Here is a 19,591-nt window from a genome sequence, read left to right on the forward strand (position 1 = left end):
TAACTAAAAGCTCTCAGGCATTTTGACTAACCAAAACCATACTACCATGAACATCCCTGCTCAGGTTCAGTAGTTTCAGTCAGGCAACCTCAATCCTCGTTCCTCCTTCTACCCTCACAAACCCCCCTTGTCCTACACCCAAAGCTATGCAGAAACTCAGTTCTGAGGATCCTACAATCAATGCAGTAACCCTCCTCCTACTCCCTTTTTTTGGGAGAAAAGGTTGCAGGGAGGAGCCTGACAGACTCAAAGCGGCACAGCAGCTCCACAATGCAATCCAACTGTTACGTCTTCGACAGTTTTCTCCCTTAACACATGGTTCTGCCCTCTTGCCAATAGCTGTCCCCTCCACCCTCCTCAGTCTTGTCTTCTGTCTTCCTTCTTTTTCTGTTCCTCTTAACAAGACGAAACTAATGATAACGTGGCATTAGCAGGACACTGCCACTACCACATCAGTTGCTCATGTGTTCCTAGAACTTCCCCCTCCTTTCCAGCCATCCTACACATCTAATAATTTAGGCAGAGATTGTCTCTCCTTCTGACTCTGCTCAACACACATTTCACTTAACCCTCACTCTCATCCTTACCTCTGCAGACACACAACCGTAATCATAGTTAATACAAAATACAACCTGCAACTTATTTCACTTGGGTTTGTGTTTTCTCAACTGGATTGAAAAATTCTGATCAAAACTATAAACAATGCTTTTCCTACCAAGTGAGCAGTTACTCTGCATCCTCCCATCTGTTGAGCAGCGGAGCATGGTGCCCACCACACGGCCTCCTACTACGATGACACGTACATCTTTGCCATGGGACTCTTTAACGTATTTTTGAAATAAGTAAGGGGCATCGTGACGAATCAAATGGCTTAGGTCTGCCAAATGGTGCTTGTCTCGTGCCAGGAACACAGCTTTACCTGTATAAAGGAAAGAACAACAGAAGATTGGAAGAAGCTACCGATTTGAGCTGCATCTGTGCATAAAAGTAAAACCTTTGACCAGTACGGTGCCTGCTCTCACAGGCCCCATCTGTAGCTCAGACTCATTTACAAATTCTTCTTCAGACATCAGTATTCCACTGCTTCAATGCTTCTAAGTGTTCAAGTACTGACACAATTGAGGAGGCACATGAAAAAAAAATAAAAGGGAAAAAAAAAAAAGAAAGAAAAAGAAAACAGCTTTAGATAAAGGAAGTTGTCCTGCAATTCAAACTCTTTTTGGCATAAGTCCTTAATGAGAAAAAAAAGGAAGAAATACTTTAAGAGCAGCAGATATTTACTCAAGAACACAGTTTTATTCATCCAAGAGAACTAGACCCACAGCCTACAGCTTTGACACACAGGAATTGATGACATGAAACTTTAAACAACAGGACTCTGAAGCTGCCAGTGCACCACTGCAGAATCACTTCCCACTGGGGAAGTTGCTGAAAGCTGCTCTTATCGATACTTAGAGGAGCTCACAACTCCAAAATGAGGCTTTGCAGTGGAACAACTACAATCAGAGGAAAACCTTAGACCCCACAGTATTCACGACAATTTCGGAGAAGATCCCAGAAGAAATAAAATTAATGCAATGCACTATGATTTTCAAAAAAACTCCTTAGAATTCACTGGCTTTTATTCAAGCTAGTTCTGTTTAACCTAAAAAAATTCGTTTCATTCCCCTTCATTTCTTGTGCACATCAAAGATTTCTTTGTTCTCTTCCTATTTTACTAATACTAATGAAAGCCACCCCTTAAACAGACCCTACCACTTTCCATCTCATTTCTAGTCTCACAAGATGGCACCCCTTTCCAACTTTTGCTACATTTCCCAACTGCTCTTCCCCTCTCTTAAGGGCTCTTTTATGTGTCATATTAGATTAATGCTTTGCAATAGCTCCACACAATTTTTTTTTTCGTGGCAGAATTGTCACTCAATTACGCTACAACGTTAACAAAATACAAAAATCAATTGATAAACTGCCTATTTAAGTAATGGAACAGAAACGCAGCAGTAGCAGAACCAGGAGAACCAGTATGTGAAGAATTCCACCAGTGCTCCAAAGCCCAACTGCAACACAACTACGTGAAAGGAGGTTGTAGTGAGGTGGGTGTCAGTCTCTTCTCCCTGGTTGCTAGTGACAGGACAAGGGGAAATGAACTCAAGATGCTCCAGGAGAAATTTAGGTTGGATATTAGGAGGAATTTCTTCACTGAAAAGGTTGTCAAACCTGTTCCAATGGAACAGGTTGCCCAACAAAGTGGTTTGGTCACCATCACTGGAGGTGTTTAAAAGGTGTCCTAGTTGGGGACATGGTCTAGTGGTGGACTTAGCAGGACTGGATCAATGTCTGGACTCAATGATCTCAAAGGTCTTTTCCAACTAAAACCATTCTGTGATTCTGGGTAGCCTGCTTCAACAGGATTTAAGGTCTCCATAACACAGAACACTACTTGAGGAACAATGGAATTTCTCATCATAGAGTATCAGAATGTAGGCTTAACCATCATAACGTGATCTCTCTTTAGCTCTCCTACAGGCACTTAATAATCCTGGGATAGGAAGAATGATGCCTTGGTCAGTAGTTCTTGCGAATTATGCAGCATCGTGACATCTCTGCAAATATAAGACGGGCACATTTGCTTCAGCAGCAAACTATGCAGAAAACGGGCATAGAAAAGTATGACTTTTATTCTACAGCCAGTAACTATGGTCGTGTTATCTTAAGTTTTTTTAAATACAATTTGCAAATGGCTGTTCTTCAATTTATTTTAAAAAGTTTCCTCAACTCTCTTAATGTGAAAAGATATGTACTGTGCATAAAACTTGCATTAAAATGCCTGGAGTTTAAAGTACTCTAAAGCAAAACTTACAAACATAGATGTACAAGAATTCTGGCTAAAAAAGGGAGAAGAAAGTAAACAGCTGCAAAACCTATAATTATTTAGTAAATCTTGACAAGAGGCAGTGTCAAGCCAAATCCACTGTCTCAGATACTCCACAGCTGTCAAATTCAGCTTGCTGCAAAGTCAAACTTCAACTTGGATTCATAGTTCTACAAACACTTGTAAACCATACAAGCACGTATCATTACCAACAAACAGAAGCAGGTCTGATCTTCCTCTGCCCCAGCCTTTTGCTCTCTTTCTTCTATTACACCAACACAAGCGTTTGCACAAGTAAATAATAATTCGTGTAAGGAATTAATAAAAGTGAAAATAAGCCATCTAGATTCATTAAACATCAATTCCTGAATCCATTTGCTACATGGCTGCAGAAATACTCATGCCAGCAGAAGAGATGCACCAGAGCAATGCGGAGTGGGAACAAACTGACGGACAATAAGGAGGAAGAAGTGGTCTCTTTATATCATGCTTTTGTTTAAGGTAACTGCTGGTTTATGATCTTAAACTTCAGATTCAGTCTCTTTTTCTTCTAGTATTTATTAAACTGCTTTTAAAGTAAATAAAACCACTACAACCTCCTCTGCAAGTAACCTCTGAAATGTATTGTACACCAGGTTTCCTTTAGATCACAATCAAACATTAAACAAAATTGATGTATTGTTTCATACTCAACACTTCAAACAAAAGACTGATAACAGAACAATTTAATCTGAACCTAATGTATTACCACCAGCGCCATCAGAGATCCAGTTTGACAAACAACACATGAGATTTTATTTAAATCAGAATCCTAATTATAGGCGAAGTCAAGTAAAAAAAACATCAAATCAGACTAAATTAAGATTTCATTTCTTACACCTATGTAGGAATATACTTAAAATCCATACAGGCTTCTTACTAATTACCTATAGCCAGACCTTCCATTATTCCGGTTCAAAGCTTTTCTCACAGAAGTCACCAATGTACCATAATTTTGAACCACTATTCCCTCTGCTACTGCACAACTAGGTTCTACTAAAACTGTTTCCCAGTGTTGCAGCCTACTCAACATTCGGCAGTCGAGGGGTGATTGAATTGAGACGTACCTCAAATAAGTCCAACACCTAATAGAAGATCTTCTTACCTATCAACCCCTGACGAGACAAAAATCTTAAAAAGTGCTGCTCAGAATACTCCTTGCGCTCACCCCTGACCTCACACCCACCTCGGTGACCCCGCGTGTTCTTCACCACCATAGGGAACTCCAGCACTTCCGCCTCATCAATCATTTTGGCAAAATTCTCATGACCACCTGGCAAAAAGAAAATCAACAACATTATGTGCCACCAATATGGTGTGGCCAAATTGGGGATGTAATTACCATATATTCCTCCCACCCTTACAGCTTAGATAATGCAGAAAAAACTATCAGTTAAAAGGAACCTGGTCATGAAGTATGTTAAGACTTTGAAGGTGTTTATGATCTGTGGGATACTATCTCCTACTTCCTTTGAAATGGAAGACGCAAGTTAACAAAGGCTTCTTGATCACAACCCCAAAAGGCTGAACCATGTTTTCCAAATCTCAATGCCTCAATTCTACTATCTTGTTCCAGTTTATCTCTTTCACTTTATCAACTCCCATCTTTTCAAATGTCTAGCAGGAAAATAGCACAGTCGTGACATCAGTAACAGTTCCATCTAAACTACTAACTAGGAAAGCAGCATGGAATACAAAGACAAGGCATAATCCAGAAAGCAGCAACAACCCAAACCTTGTCACTCCACCTCCCCATCTCCCACATCTCATGTGCCCTGTTTCCTGAAGTAGTACTCCAACCCTTTTGTCTCGCTGCATCTGTAAGAACCTTAGAAAGTAGCTTTTAATGACTGTTCACATTATTATGGTTGATACTTCAAGGTTATCCAGGTTCAGTTCAATTTACAGAAGGCTGACCACCGTACAAGAAATATAGAAGAGAAAGTCAGCAGACAAATGGATGAGACTCCTCTTACAGCATAAGCAGTAAAGTGCAGGAGTCAAGCCAAGACACAGGTCACAAAGCCAGCAGCAGCTGCTCCTACGCTGCCATGGATTTTAATGTGTCTCATGGTATAATGTCATTCAGCACATCCTGTTTTTCTTGGCAAAACCTTGACACTTGTGTCAAAATAAAAACAAATAGATAAATAAATAAATGGAACGTCATGCTTCTGTCAAATTCCAGAGGCAGGCATTAAAAGAAATGGCAAGGAGTTATGATCAGAGATGCTCTGCAATTATCCCATCATTCACGATCTCCCCTTCCCCCTCAAAAAATTAAACACATGCCTTTTTCAAAGAGCTAGAGTAACCACATCTATAGAGAAAAGGTAAGTCTTCTCAAACGTTTTTTCACAGTAATTGATGGAAACAGTAGCTCACAGTAATGGTTAGAAACCCATGGTTTTTGTTTTGTCAAGTTTCTTTGTAGTTTTGTCAAGTTCCCATTGGTGCAACCACAAAAAGAGAAGGAAAGCACTGATGTGTCCCAAGAAGGAAAGGAAGGTTGAGAAATATCTTCTATTTTTTAATATATTGTAATTAAAAGGAGAAATAGCACCATGGTAGCTCAGATAAAAGTTCTTCTAATCTAGCAGTCTGTCAGGAAACCCAGACTCCAGAGGCAGGCACAAGAAACATTAATAATTAACTGTTCTGGCAGGAACAAACCCCAAACAATTGTTAAAAGTCAAACACGAGGGCCTGTACTCTCTTTGTCCTTTCACAAGAACTAATGTATTTTCAGATTTTTTTGCTCATATAGAAGTTTAATCTATCTTCAGGTTTTATGAAAGTCTAGATCTTTATAATACACTGACATTTAGTTCCTCAAGTTCTTGTCTGCTGCTTCAGGCAATTGGAAAGGCATTCAAAGTGACTTAGTAGTAACAAAGTCAGTTGCTTGCAAGGCTTAGGTACAGTTGACATACTCTTCCCAAAGCACCACAGCTAATCAACAAAGCCAAAAACAGAATCTGAAGGTTGTGACTTTAATTTCCTCTTCTAGTTACTTAACACTTATCTGTGTACTCTGTACTCTACGCATTTCCAATTTCTGTGTACACTACTGTACTCTACGCATTTCCAAAACTGAACTCCTATCTTTTGCACTGCAAAAGCATAAATTCCAGTAGGCAACTATGCTATCCTTTTGATCCAAAAGCCTTACCATATGAAAAAGTGTCTGGAAGAGGCACACCATGACCAGCAAGTTCTTGGAACGTCCAGAACTTGTTGACACAGTTGAGGATGGCTTGGGGACGATTCATCAGTCGACAGCCCATCTTCTCTAGGTGACGAAGGACTGTGATATCACTGTCACTCTGCACCCACGGTGTTGGTACACGCACAACCACCACTTGCGGGTAAGCAGTAATTAGCTCCCCATTCACTCGGAGACCTAAATATGGAAGAGAAAAACACCCCAATCAACTACAAGGTCTTCATGAGAACATAAACAGGCAAAGAAATACTGCAGTATATGGATCACAAAGCTATCAGATTTCAACAGAGAGCATTTAAAACAGCACTACTCTCCCTAAAATGCATAGAATCACAGAATCATTAAGGTTAGAAAAGACCTCCAAGATCATGATGTCCAGCCATCAGCCCATGACCATTGTATCTACTAATCCAGGTCCCAAAGTGTCAAGTCTACATGTTTTTTTAACACCTCAGGGGATGGTGACTCCTCCACTTCCCTGGGCAGCCTGTTCCAACACTTGACCAATCTTCCGGTACAGAATTTTTTTTTTTTAATGTCCAATCTAAACCTCTCCTAATGGAACTTGAAGCCACTTCCTCTCATCCTATCATTAGTTACTTGGGAGAAGAGACCAACACCCACCTCACCACAACCTCCTTTCAGGTAGCTGTAGAGAGCAATAAGGTCTCTCCTCAGCCTCCTCTTCTCCAGACTAAACAGCCCCAGTTCCCTCAGCCAGTCTCCACAAGACTTGGGCTCCAGCCCCTTTACCAGCTTCATTGCCCTTCTCTGGACACGCTCCAAGTACCTCAACGTCCTTCTTGTAGTGAGGCACCCAAAATTGAACACAGTATGCAAGATGCAGCCTCACCAGTGGTGAGTGCAGGGCACAATCACTTCCCTACTCCTACTGGCCACACCATTTCTGATACAGGCCAGGATGCTGTTCGCCTTCTTGGCTACCTGGGCCACTGCTGGCTCACATTCAGCCGGCTGTCAGCCAGGAGCCCAGGTCCTTTTCTGACGGGCAGCTTTCCAGCCACTCTCCTCCAAGCCTGTAGCACTGTACAGGGTTGTTGTGACCAAAGTGCAGCACCCAGGTACTTAGCCTTGTTAAACCTCATACAGCTGGATTCAACCCATCAATCCAGCCTGTCCAAATCCCTCTGCAGAGCCTCCATACTCTCAAGCAGACCAGCACTTCTGTCCAATTTGGTGTCATCTGCAAACTTACCGAGGAAGCACTCAATCCCCTCATCCAAATCATTGATAAAGATACTGAACAGAACTGGCCCAAACACTGAGCCCTGGGGAACACTGCTTGTGACCAGCAGAAAAATGGATTTAGCTCCACTCACCACAACTCTTCGGGCTTGGCGATCTAGCCAGTTTTTAACCCAGCAAAGAGTACACCTGTCTAAGCCATGAGCCTCTAAGAGAATGCTGTGGCAGACAGTCCCTATTGTCAGTTGTGCTATTTCGTGTGACTCTTAACCCACATGAAACTAGGACTAGGCAAAGAACAGATTGCATTAGGACATGCAATCTTGGACTCCTTCACAGGGTGAAGGACTTCTTTTATAGGTTGTTACATCATCCTTTCTATTGGTGTTAGCTGCACGCTACATCCACATCAGCAGCACCAGCAACTCAGGAGGTTCCTACCTCCCATCACTGGTTCTTGCCTACACACCTCTCCCAGCTGTATTGATCCCTCTGTGGTATCACGTTATACAGCATATTGCCAAAGTAAGAGAGATTACATATGACCCTTAAAAAAAAAAATAAATAAAAAATAAAAAGCAGTATTTTAACACAGATAATTTTAACAATCTGATTTACACTAAGTAAGTACACAGAAATAACTTCATCAGCTAACAGGGCAGCACCCCGTGAGATGAAGACAGGAAACAGAAGGAAAGCCAGCTTTGCCAACAAGACCTATGTATTACTTAATCACGACCTACAGCTTTACAAACTGTCTCTGAAAAGAAACACTGAAAGACAGGCTGCAGGAATAGGAATATGACACAGTTGAAAAAGAAGGCACCAAGCTCGATGAAGACAGGTTGGCACGTGAGAATGGGAAAAGACAAAAAGGATTTGCTATTCAGTTTATTTCCCTTATGTTCAAAGTACAACTGTCAGACTTCAGCATAAAATACACAGCTTACACTGCTGTCAGCATCTTGAGGGTTAAAGAGAAGGGAGGTAAGCTTAGAAATCACAGTGTATCTGCATTTCTGTGCCTCTGAAAGGCCAGCTGTAGCTATTCAGACCTAATCCAAAATAATTATCCATAAGCCCTATTCCAAAGATGTTGCTTTTCAAACAGAGACTTGCATCTACTCAACCTGAAGACACATATTGCCAGGCAATATATTTAATTTTAAGGTGCACTTGAATTAATGGGGGGGGAAGGGGGAGTGTCCCTCTCTCTGTACTTTCCATTTTCTTTTATTCTCCCAACCAAGACCTATTTAGAGCTTCCCTTGAATATAGTGAAACATCCACCCAACTTCCAAAATGGAACTAGAAACGTGCTGCCCAGTCCGCAGGAGGACATAAACCACACTCTGGAAAGGCCGAAACAGAGCCATATGCAATACAAATTCCTTTTTCCAATCCCCATAGCCGTAATTGCACAGAGACGAGAAAACATAAGCAGACGGGTGCTCTGGCTGCTCACCTCATTAGCACCAAGCACTGCCGCATTGCAGCTGACATGACTTGCGTGTTTAAGCAAGCAGGCTTCAGAGACACACACACACCATTTTGTAGAGGCATCTCAAGGAAGATAAAAAGCAAGACACTGCTAAAAACCTAAGCAGAATGTGAACATCAGGAAACAGATTACCATCTTCTTTAGCCAGAAAAAGAATGCAGACTCAGCAAGCAAAAGACTTTTGACTTATTAGTCAGATTCCACCTTAGACACATATTTTCTCATTGAAGCACACACCCAATTACATCCACTTTTTGTCACTGCAATAGCATGCCTATACTGATTCAGGTGCAAGGTCTGTACCAACCATTTTTAAAAGGACTGCATTTTCCAAAATTGCCACTGTATCTTTGTTGTGAACCAAAACTACTTAGCTTCTTATTATCTCTCAGGATTTATTTTGTTGCTTTGCTTTAAAGTCACATTACATGCTAAAGTTTTCCACCACAGAGTCTGAAAAACAGCAGTTCAAAAAGATGTATACGGCTCACCCGGAATTCTCCTAAATATCTGCCTTAGACTTGACTATCAGACTGGTGCAAATTCAGCCAGGCCTTCATCCCACCTGGAGTGACTCTGGAAGTACAATGATGTTACCAACAGAACAATCTGAGCTTTTTTCCCCAGATTCAATCATTTCCTCTGGTCTGGATAGCGTTCTCGCCAAAGAAAAAAAAAAAATTTCTCTCCCCTCACAGAAGACAGTTTACAAACAAAGAGAAGACCCTACTCAATGAAACGTATTTTAATTTCAATCACTACTACTGACATGCGCCATAAAAATTAGCCGCAGTCTCCCAGCAACACAGTGCTGCAAACAGAAGCAGCTTTATTACAGTAAAAGGAGAGCCAGATACTGCCATTTTGGAACAAGCCTGTATTCAGCATTCTATCTGAGACCCAGCAGTTAACAGTCAGGTTAATGGTCATTTCTGCTGAATAGGATGGATGATAAAATAATATTTATTCACTAGGATGGGCTGAAAGCAGTAACACAGAAGATACTAATGCACACAGTTAATTTTGTCTCTAAAGAACCAATTCCTGAACACAAAGACACAGAAAGGAAAAAAACATGTTTTACAGAAATGTCACTTGGAGTGGTTAAGAGATAATCAAGCTTTTTTTTTTTGAAAATGGAAATGAACTCTCTTTCCCTTGCACCATCCTGGTTCCAGAACAGTAGTAGCTGAGTTATATTCACAGCTTCCTGTGGACAATGAACTGACCTGGAACAGGCTGCCCAGGGAGGTGGTCGAGTCATCTTCTCTGGAGGTGTTTAAGGAACGGGTTGATGAAGTGCTTAGGGACATGGTTTAAGGGAGTGTTGGGAATGGTTGGACTCGATGATCCAGTGGGTCCTTTCCAACCTGGTGATTCTATGATTCTGTGACCTCACAAATACACAGAAGGCAAATGTCCAGATCACACAGAAGTACCTTGACAAATAACAAGTTGGTCCATCTGTTGGCTTTCTCAGTGGATGTCCATGACATTGCAGACATAGCAAACAAACAGCTGTGTAGCCCTTTGAAGAAACAATGCTGACAGCCAGGAAAATGAGATTTCATGCTTATCTACTACTATGAACTTTACCAACATATAACAACCATTTCATCAGTGCCCGGAGAACAATTCCTTAGGTTATCATGAAACATTTGGGTATTCCTCAGCCCTATGAGAGATAAAGACTTTTGAGTTGGGATATCACACTATAAAAACAGGTTAAACTCTGTACTTGAACAAGATCTGTACCAGCTTTCTTTGTTCTTGTTCTGCAAGATGAAACTCTCCAAAATGGAATATGGTAGACCTTTAACATCATAAACCAGACATCACAATATCCAGATGAACATGCAAGAGGAACTTCTGCAACGCAACTGTCATCACATGGCAATGAACTTGGCTGGTTACACTAAGTCCCTCAAACAGAGCTGAAAAGCCTCAAGCTTCTCATAGACAACCCAAAGCAGCACGTAACAGAACTGAGTGGACAAATGCACTATTCACCATCAGTTGGCCTAACTGGTTCTGCTGCTTATCGTTCCCAAAGAATAGCATGTAAGTTTAAAGTGCAAAGTAAATGGTCTCTGCTAAAAAGGCTTATTTTGACCCAAACAGATAAGAAGCCATCACAGGAACCCACCAAGTCCACAGACTCTCAACTTTAGTATAAGTTTAGGGTGGATGCACACACTTTGGAAAAAACCACAAAATTCTGGAACCTCCCAGCCCTTATTCATGCATGCAGGGTCTTTTTAGTATCTTCTGTCTTCTATCGTATGACAAATTTATGTCATGATCATCACAACTACTCAATTAAAAAGCCTCACTCTTAAGACAGTTATCATTTAGGTGGCACACATTTCAAATTAAATGCCTCAAAACACAGACATACAAACAAAACCAAGTTATCCTGAGTTAACAAGTTGCTGCCCATCAGCTGAGACTCCTAAGTTGACTATGTGCTTGTTCCCACCCTACAGCAAAACACAAGGCAAAAATGCTTGACCTTAAGGCTCAGTGAAGGGACTGTACAATAATGAATCTCATTGCACAGCTGGAACAAGCTAAGCACCCAAATACAGACATAACAACACTATCCTGCAAAGCCTGCAAGCCTAACACACTTCTGCAAGTCAACCACAGCCAGAATATATAAATTCTTACGCTGCAGCCTTACATCTTCTACAATCCATAAGCACTGGTGTTTCACCTGCCCAGTTACCCTTCCTTCTTGTGCTTTAGAAACACTAAAAAGCACTTCTGCACTGATGGCATTATGGACAACTAAAAAAGATCAAAATTTCGAGACACTGTGGATGGCTTCAGGACATCTTAATTCACACCCAAGCAGCATTTAAAATTGCTAGACATTTTTTAAACTCATTCTAGTCACTTTACATTCTACACAAAGCCCTTCCAAGCTCTTCAAGAATCAGTTCATCGGCAGATTAACAGCTACTGCAAAGCAACAGCACATGTCCACTTTGCATGTTATGAGTAATTTTACTTTCAGCTGAAAGAACGCAAATGTTTTTACAAAAGGAACCTAGTTTCAGGAAACAGGTCTAAAATCTCTAAGATTTGCAAGGACACCAAAAATACTTTCAGAGCTATTATAGATCGCATTATAGCAGACATCAGGAATTTTTAACAACAATAAAAATCTCAGTAATATCAAGTAAATTTCTTTACGTACTTTTGTTCAAAATTATGATTTCGGAAAACAGCCAAAAAATGCAAACTGGGTCACCAAGATCGTGAAGTACTTACAACTCAAATTCAGGTCTTCAATTACAGCATGTGACTATAAGAACCACAGCCAACAGCTTGAATATAATGGTATGATACAAAGTTATAAGCTTAAAGTATTTACTACACAGGCAGAAGATCTTGGTAGCCTTACACATAAATCAAATTACTGCTATCAAGCTCCTATTTTTACACAATTTGAATCATCAGTATTAATTGACAGGCTATGATAGATGAAAAGACCAGAGTAGCTGGAAACATCAGAAGCTGTAGCCTAGGCAAGAAACCCAAAGGATACTGACATAAGAGCAACAAAGAAGAAACTTTCACAGGGAGAAATACTACATTTACATTTACTCCTATACAGGTACACTAGAAAAACCTAAATTGGCAAACAGCTGTTCATGATGAAGAACAAGCCTTTCAATCTGTGCCTGAAGACAACCAATAACTGCCATGCTACCCATGGAAGTTCATGACCTATCACGTCACAGTTCTGATCAAATGGATCAAAAGAGCAGGAATGAAGCGCAAAAGGTGGGTTTGCAGCACTGCCATGAATCCAGGAACATAAAACATTTTAGTCATTAAGTCACCTTTTTGCAAGCTGACTTACAAATATATATATTCCACAGAATTTATCTGAGAACTGTGTGACTGCCAAGTGCCCAAACATGACAAGAGAAGTTAAATTATTTAATTTAATTTAAGTTAAATTATTTAATTTTTAATAATTTAACAGTTGGTTTTATGATCTTAAAGGACTTTCCAACATAAACAATTCTGTGATTCTATAAAATGAAGCAGGAAAAAAGTGTTTCAGTATTCATACAGATCCAGTATGCAGAACACACGTCTAATAGGCATAGCATACAAGTGCATGTACCACTCCAAAAAATAAGATTTGAATCAAATTTTCAAAAGCACTAAACATAGACCAGCTCTCACCACATTCCCAAAAGAGAGTAAGAACTTCCAAAAATACTACCCAGATTTTTCCTCAGAGAAAGTATGTTATCCTGAAATTCTCCAGCTCTCTCAACTTCGTTGTATCAATTTATTCATCCATCCATCCATGGAGTTGCTAATGCTTCCCAAATGAACAGTCACGCAGCAGGCAGGGTATAATGAATTTAACTTCTATCACACAAACCTTTCCTTGAATTTTGAGGACATCACATTCTGCTTCCTGCCTTTTCTAATTAATCAGTTGTTCTAACAAAAAAATCACTGAGTTTCTCTACAAACCTAGACCCACTGCTGTTCTCAAAACAGAGCATTACTATTTTTGGTTCATTCACCATCCCCATATCTGTCAGCCACAAGGCGCTGCATAATATTTGTCACAAGACACTGCATAATATTTGTGTTAAAGTTCTAAAGTGTTTATAATTACTTACAGTTTACTTGCAGAGAATTAAATGTGTTTCATCCTAATTGTGATGCAAAAGAAAGCTTAAAGTTCAAAAGGGAAATATCCCAGCGGATTTTAACAGTGGATTACTGGCAATAACAAGATATACCTTCCCTCAACAAATGCAAACACAACTAGATCTCTGAGATTTTGAAACTCAGCGTACTTTGAACACGAATTCTGCCAAAAGAGTGGCAGAATTTAGGAATAATTAACAAAAGTAGAACTAATATTTACAAATACTATACCTCAAAAGCTTGCTGCAATAGGCTGATTTAACTTTACAGATCTATCTTATAAAACAACTATAAACAACAAACTCCCACAAACTGCATGATATGTAGTAAAATATAACCCTTTAAATGCACTTCTATTTAAATTAGAATTTAACCTTGAAGAACAACTAAGCACCTATTTTTAGAAATCCACTGATTTGATTTACTGACACCAAAATAAACTTCCCTCTTTGGAGGGCATTTTCTCCTCTACATCACCTACCATCTGACAGACACAGTTTATTAGTTCGAACATTAAGTTGTGCACAATTTCTCCAAAATTTCACTGCCATGCAAAAGCCCTTTGACCCCTTGTATTACCAAGCTGTTTTGTACTCTAGTGTACACAGAAGCAGATTTCTACAACACTAATGTGCTCGGTGCTTTCAGCTCATATTCTCTCCCTTCATATCCTATTTACTAGTTTTTTTAATCAAATTAACAAGTGCTGCTATTTAACCTTATGGGTTTAATATGACCTCAATCTCCTCCTCCACACAAAACTAACTACAAAGGCTTTCTTGCCATGATACACTTCCATAGCTCAGCAGTTCAAATGAAATCACACACAGCGACAAAGCTGACCTCTCTAGAACTGTACTATGCCATTCTGTTCTGAAACAGAGAACAGAAGAAATAAAGAGGAGAAGCTTCAGCTTCAATTCAAAAATTCCTAACGCAAGCATTGGGGAAACTTTGACAAAAGCCCACAACTGTAGCTCCAAACAGAAACTAAGCAAGGACTCCAGTTAAACCAGCCTTACTTCATGTCCCTTTCTGGGCTCTTCCCTTCCCCAGGAAGAACATGGAATCATTCTTAAAAACGCATGGGCAATTGAAAATGATGAAAAACTTGCAAAGGACCACAATGTTCACAGTGATTATGACCATTCTGGATTAGGGGTTCTTCTCAGGTACAAGGGGAAAACAGGTCAGATTTCTACATGTGTACCTCACTAAATCAATATTAAGCAGAGTGATTAAGGCTAGATCTGTGAACCAAAAGCAATTGATACCTTTTATTGTCTTCTAGCTTTAACCATTTTTAATAGGTGAAGAAAAAAATTAAGGACACAATTGAAAAAAAGAAATGGGTAATTGAAAAGGTCTTTCCAAAATCAGAAAGAAATCCAGAGGAAGAATTCATGCAAGACAGAATGGCAGCGGGTTCTCCTCCTATGTGAGGACAAAACTAAAATGCCAAAAATCTATTAAATCATTCTAAAATGCATAAGTTATGTATCTCAAGTCTCTCTGCTACCAAACAATACCTCCTTTCACATCAGTATTTCACCCTTTTACTACTTAAGCAAACTGCTGAATGGAGAAGTATCCCACGTGAGTTTCAACTCCTAACAAAGACGTGTATCTTTCATATCTGTCTCCTATAACAGAGAAAACATCTAGAAGCACTTCTATGTTGTCAGAAGCTTTTAATAAATATCTTTTTCCTAGTATCCCTAAACATGTTTAACTGAGCCTGAATTTTAAGGAATGGAAGGATCCCTTCAGCTTACTGTTTCAACCTGTCATTCCAGCCTAAGAACCTTCTAGTCAAAACTGCATTAAATGTATTAACAGGAGGCACTTATTTTGGAGATAAATATGTTTTCTTAAAGGAAGGAATTCAACCATGATATTTCAGGAAAATTTAGGGTTAAAATTGACCCTAACATGTGCAAAAATATCTCTCATCTCCAGGGAGATTCTGCACCTTTTGGGTTTTTTTGGTGTGTCAAGAGAAAACCTTGATTTTGTATAGGCTTGTACAGGCTCAAATAGAGCCTATACAACAGTTTCGAGTCTCTTCAGGAGTACAGTATTTTCCTACACCGAATTAAAAAAAAAAAAATGCTGTTCTAGACCAAAAGATACAATGCAAACTTTCTTAGTTCTGACAGACATTAATGTAAAACTACACACAAAGCAGAGCTAGAAAAGGAAGAACCTCATTTTTTCCACACTTCTGTAAGCTCACTCACTGAGCTTGTTTCCTCTTTCCAGCTTTAGAGGGTTAAAACTGAACTGCAGTAGCTGCATGTGTGCTCCATGCCCAGGATGTAAAGAAAATACAGGTATAAACCTACAGTACTATTTCTTACCTGTTATGGATGCAGAAGCTTCCACTTAGTGCCAAAAAGACGTTAACTAATGAAGACATCTGCTTAGTATGTTCTCTAATGAAGACACTCCAAACTATCTGTAACTATGTTAAAACGAAACGCTCCTCAGAATTACACAGGTCCTTCCAACCAGAGCAGCCAAACAAAAAAATCATGCAGTGGTAGTATTGTACTCACAGAGAGCAGACTAAAGGAGGCAGAAGGATCATCCCCCACTTTCAGCTTGTTTTGACCTTTGAAGGCAACACATTTAAGAGATTAGCTATCTCACCACTGAGCCTACCAAACCCTACAAACTGATAAATATCTTTATATGTGTTTACTCCACACTACAAGTGCTAAAGGTCTTTGTCTTGCCTTTCCTGAAATAAGCATCTGCCCAATTTACAAAGAAACAAAAAACACTGACGGCTGCCAAGCTCATCACAAACAAATCAATGGCAGAGATGAGAAATAGAAGCTTTTTTACCAGCATCAGGTATGACGAATCTCCTGAGTTCATTTACCTCACTCCTCCACAGGTTCCTCTAAGAATCTCCTTTAAATATTTGCAATTACATTTTAGTTCAAGTTGTTCCACTTTACAACACAATCAGAGAAATCTCATTAACAAATGCCACTCTTGATCTATTCTCACTAACAGAATTTGTATGTAATTTACATACACTCCTAGATCCTGCCTCTAACAATTTACAAAGATTAAAAATTCATAGAGGAAAATATTTAACTTCAATGCTACGCAGCCTGGAAGCTGCAAGCAAGAAAGGATGAGAAATGAACCCTCCTTTAGAAATCCCTGTGTCGGATAAAAAGCACCCACATAAGGTTGTGGTTCCGAGACAATTTGAGTCATTCCGTTACTGCAACAGTTTTACTCTGCAACTCCATGCAATCCTACAGTGGCATGTAGTACCACCCACTCCCCAGAGCTCAGACTAGTGCCCATCAGACCTGCTGGTGAGCAGGTAAGCTTCCAATACCAGCAGGAAACTGTTCTGTTCTTTTGTGGAATTCAATTTCTGCAGGTACTGCAAGCTGAACCAGCTCACTGTAGGGTTTGATCAATCCAGGTGTCAACTGCAACAGAGGAGGTTGGATCGTAGCAATGACAGCAATGATCTGAACAGCTTAAACTGTCAAGATAGTGCTGTTTTGAGACTGTAGGATTGTCTATAGCAAGATTTTTTTTACATGTACAGCTCTATGGTCAACATGCTAGCCCAGCTTCCAACTTTGTAAAAACAAACCTGTCAGACCGATTTATCCTTCTCCAGCTCTTGCTCTCCTGCCCATTCTCCAGTGGCTCCCATTCTGCCATGCAAGAAAATTCGCAGCAAAATTGCTATGAAGGCCCAGCTGCCAGCCTTCTTCAAGCATGACAAACAGTTACAAGCATTAAGGCATGCGCTTTACACACAGAGCATCCCTTTGGTCTGCAGCCACAGACCTTATTCACTTCAACCACAAAGGGCATGCACTTTCAGAATCCTGCCTCACCTTTAGTCCCAAGCATGTAAGGAGGAGTGCACAACCAACCATTTCCTGGGATCCTGAGAAGATTGACAGAAAAACAAAAGGAAGCAGGATATGAACATGCACATCTCATGAGCAGCTGGATAGTTTGTGTGTCTGGAGAACGGATACAGGCATTTTCAGAAGGACAGGTTGTGAAAGTGCAAAGGAGATCTGTGCTTCACTCAAAGGAGCAGAACCCATACACAGTTTGCCTTGGAGTGCACAAAGCTAGTCAAGACGCTAGTACCAAATACAACTTGCAACACAGTTGTGACCTCGTATTTGGATTTTTTTACCCTAGGTAATTCATCCTCAGAGATATTCAAAACCAGATTGGATAAGCCCAAAGAAATCTGATCTAACTTCAGAGCTGGCCTTAGTTTTCAGGCTGGCTGCTTTGAGCAGAAGGTCAGTCCAGATGACTTTAAAGGCCCCTTCCAATCTCTATTCTATGATTGTCTGTGGCATCCATACTGTGGCTGCAACAGTAAGATGCATGCTCCGTAATGGACTATTTCACAGTTCACACTAGATTTGTGGTTCATTAGGAAACATCCTTTCTTTCTAATGCACAATCAAGATAATCTGCCAAGTTTTTACAATCATTAAAAAAATAAAAACAAAGTTCGTCATGCTGAAAGTGGAAGGGTCTGACAGTTGGGAGGGGGAACCACAGTCTGATTTGCTGACCACAATGAAACTTGGAAAGAGATTTAGGAAGAAATTCAGTATATGGCAAATATAAAATATTAAACTAACCTGATCACCTTCTATGACAAAATCACTCAACTACTGGATGGGGGAAAGGCTGTGGATGTAGTCTTCTTGGACTTCAGTAAAGCCTTTGACACAGTTTCTCACAGCATTCTGCTTCAGAAACTGTCAGCCTCTGGCCTGGACAGGCGCACACTCTCCTGGGTTGAAAACTGGTTGGATGGCCGGGCCCAGAGAGTGGTGGTCAATGGAGTTAACTCCAGCTGGAGGCCAGTCACAAGTGGAGTACCTCAGGGCTCAGTACTGGGTCCAGCTCTGTTCAATGTCTTTATCAATGACCTGGATGAAGGCATCGAGTGCACCCTTAGCAAGTTTGCAGATGACACTAAGCTGGGAGGAAGTGTCGACCTGCTGGAGGGTAGGGAGGCTCTGCAAAGGGATCTGAACAGGCTGGACTGCTGGGCCGAGACCAATGGGATGAGGTTTAACAAGGCCAAATGCCGGGTCCTGCACTTGGGGCACAACAACCCTATGCAGCGCTACAGACTGGGGGAAGAATGGCTGGAGAGCTGCACAGAAGAGAAGGACCTGGGGGTGCTGGTTGACAGCCGACTGAACATGAGCCAGCAGTGTGCCCAGGTGGCCAAGAAGGCCAATGGCATCTTGGCTTGTATCAGAAATGGGGTCACCAACAGGTCCAGGGAGGTTATTCTCCCTCTGTACTCAGCACTGGTGAGACCGCATCTCGAGTACTGTGTTCAGTTCTGGGCCCCTCACCACAAGAAGGATGTTGAGGCTCTGGAGCGTGTCCAGAGAAGAGCAACAAAGCTGGTGAGGGGGCTGGAGAACAAGTCTTATGAGGAGCGGCTGAGAGAGCTGGGGTTGTTTAGCCTTGAGAAGAGGAGGCTGAGGGGAGACCTTATTACTCTCTACAACTACCTGAAAGGAGGTTGTGGAGAGGAGGGAGCTGGCCTCTTCTCCCAAGTGACAGGGGACAGGACTAGAGGGAATGGCCTGAAGCTCCGTCAGGGGAGGTTCAGGCTGGATATCAGAAAAAAGTTCTTCACAGTAAGAGTCATTGGGTACTGGAACAGGCTGCCCAGGGAGGTGGTCGAGTCGCCTTCCCTGGAGGTGTTTAAGGAACGGGTGGATGAAGTACTTAGGGACATGGTTTAGGGAGTGTTAGGAATGGTTGGACTCGATGATCCAATGGGTCCTTTCCAACCTTGTGATTCTGTGATTCTGTGAAAGGCAAATCCTGTCTGGAAAGCGAAGTAACAATACGGGAATATAGCTGTGAAGATTTCACTGTTAAACTATAAAGAAACAACTGAAAATTGGTCTTGCTTACCACTATTCTGTCCTTCTGGTGGAAGCAGTCACCCAACAATATAGTTCTTCGTAGAAAGATGAAGATGCATAAAGTTGCCAAGGGCATAAAGGGTAGTCCC

The 19,591-nt window shown here is 40.8% G+C and overlaps 1 protein-coding gene across 6 annotated transcripts in view; it reads right to left on the reverse strand.

The window, feature by feature from the left end:
* RIMKLB (ribosomal modification protein rimK like family member B) overlaps nucleotides 1–19,591 on the reverse strand; it is a 57,565-nt gene that overhangs the window by 14,190 nt on the left and 23,784 nt on the right. For 5 of the 6 annotated variants that reach the window (XR_008450031.1, XR_008450030.1, XR_008450029.1 and 2 more), the window contains exons 4-6: nucleotides 6,084–6,314; nucleotides 4,098–4,184; nucleotides 716–919 (exon numbers count right to left, since the gene is read on the reverse strand). Coding sequence is in view for 3 of the 6 variants with exons in the window: in XM_054068005.1 (XP_053923980.1) it covers nucleotides 716–919; nucleotides 4,098–4,184; nucleotides 6,084–6,314 (522 nt within the window). In the remaining 3 variants the exon portion in view is untranslated. Of the gene's footprint in view, nucleotides 1–715; nucleotides 920–4,097; nucleotides 4,185–6,083; nucleotides 6,315–10,283; nucleotides 10,324–19,591 lie in introns of those variants that run through there. The other variant, XM_054068033.1, reaches the window with a different exon arrangement.

This window comes from Cuculus canorus, chromosome 1, assembly GCF_017976375.1.
Source record: "Cuculus canorus isolate bCucCan1 chromosome 1, bCucCan1.pri, whole genome shotgun sequence".
Classification (NCBI taxonomy): domain Eukaryota; kingdom Metazoa; phylum Chordata; class Aves; order Cuculiformes; family Cuculidae; genus Cuculus; species Cuculus canorus.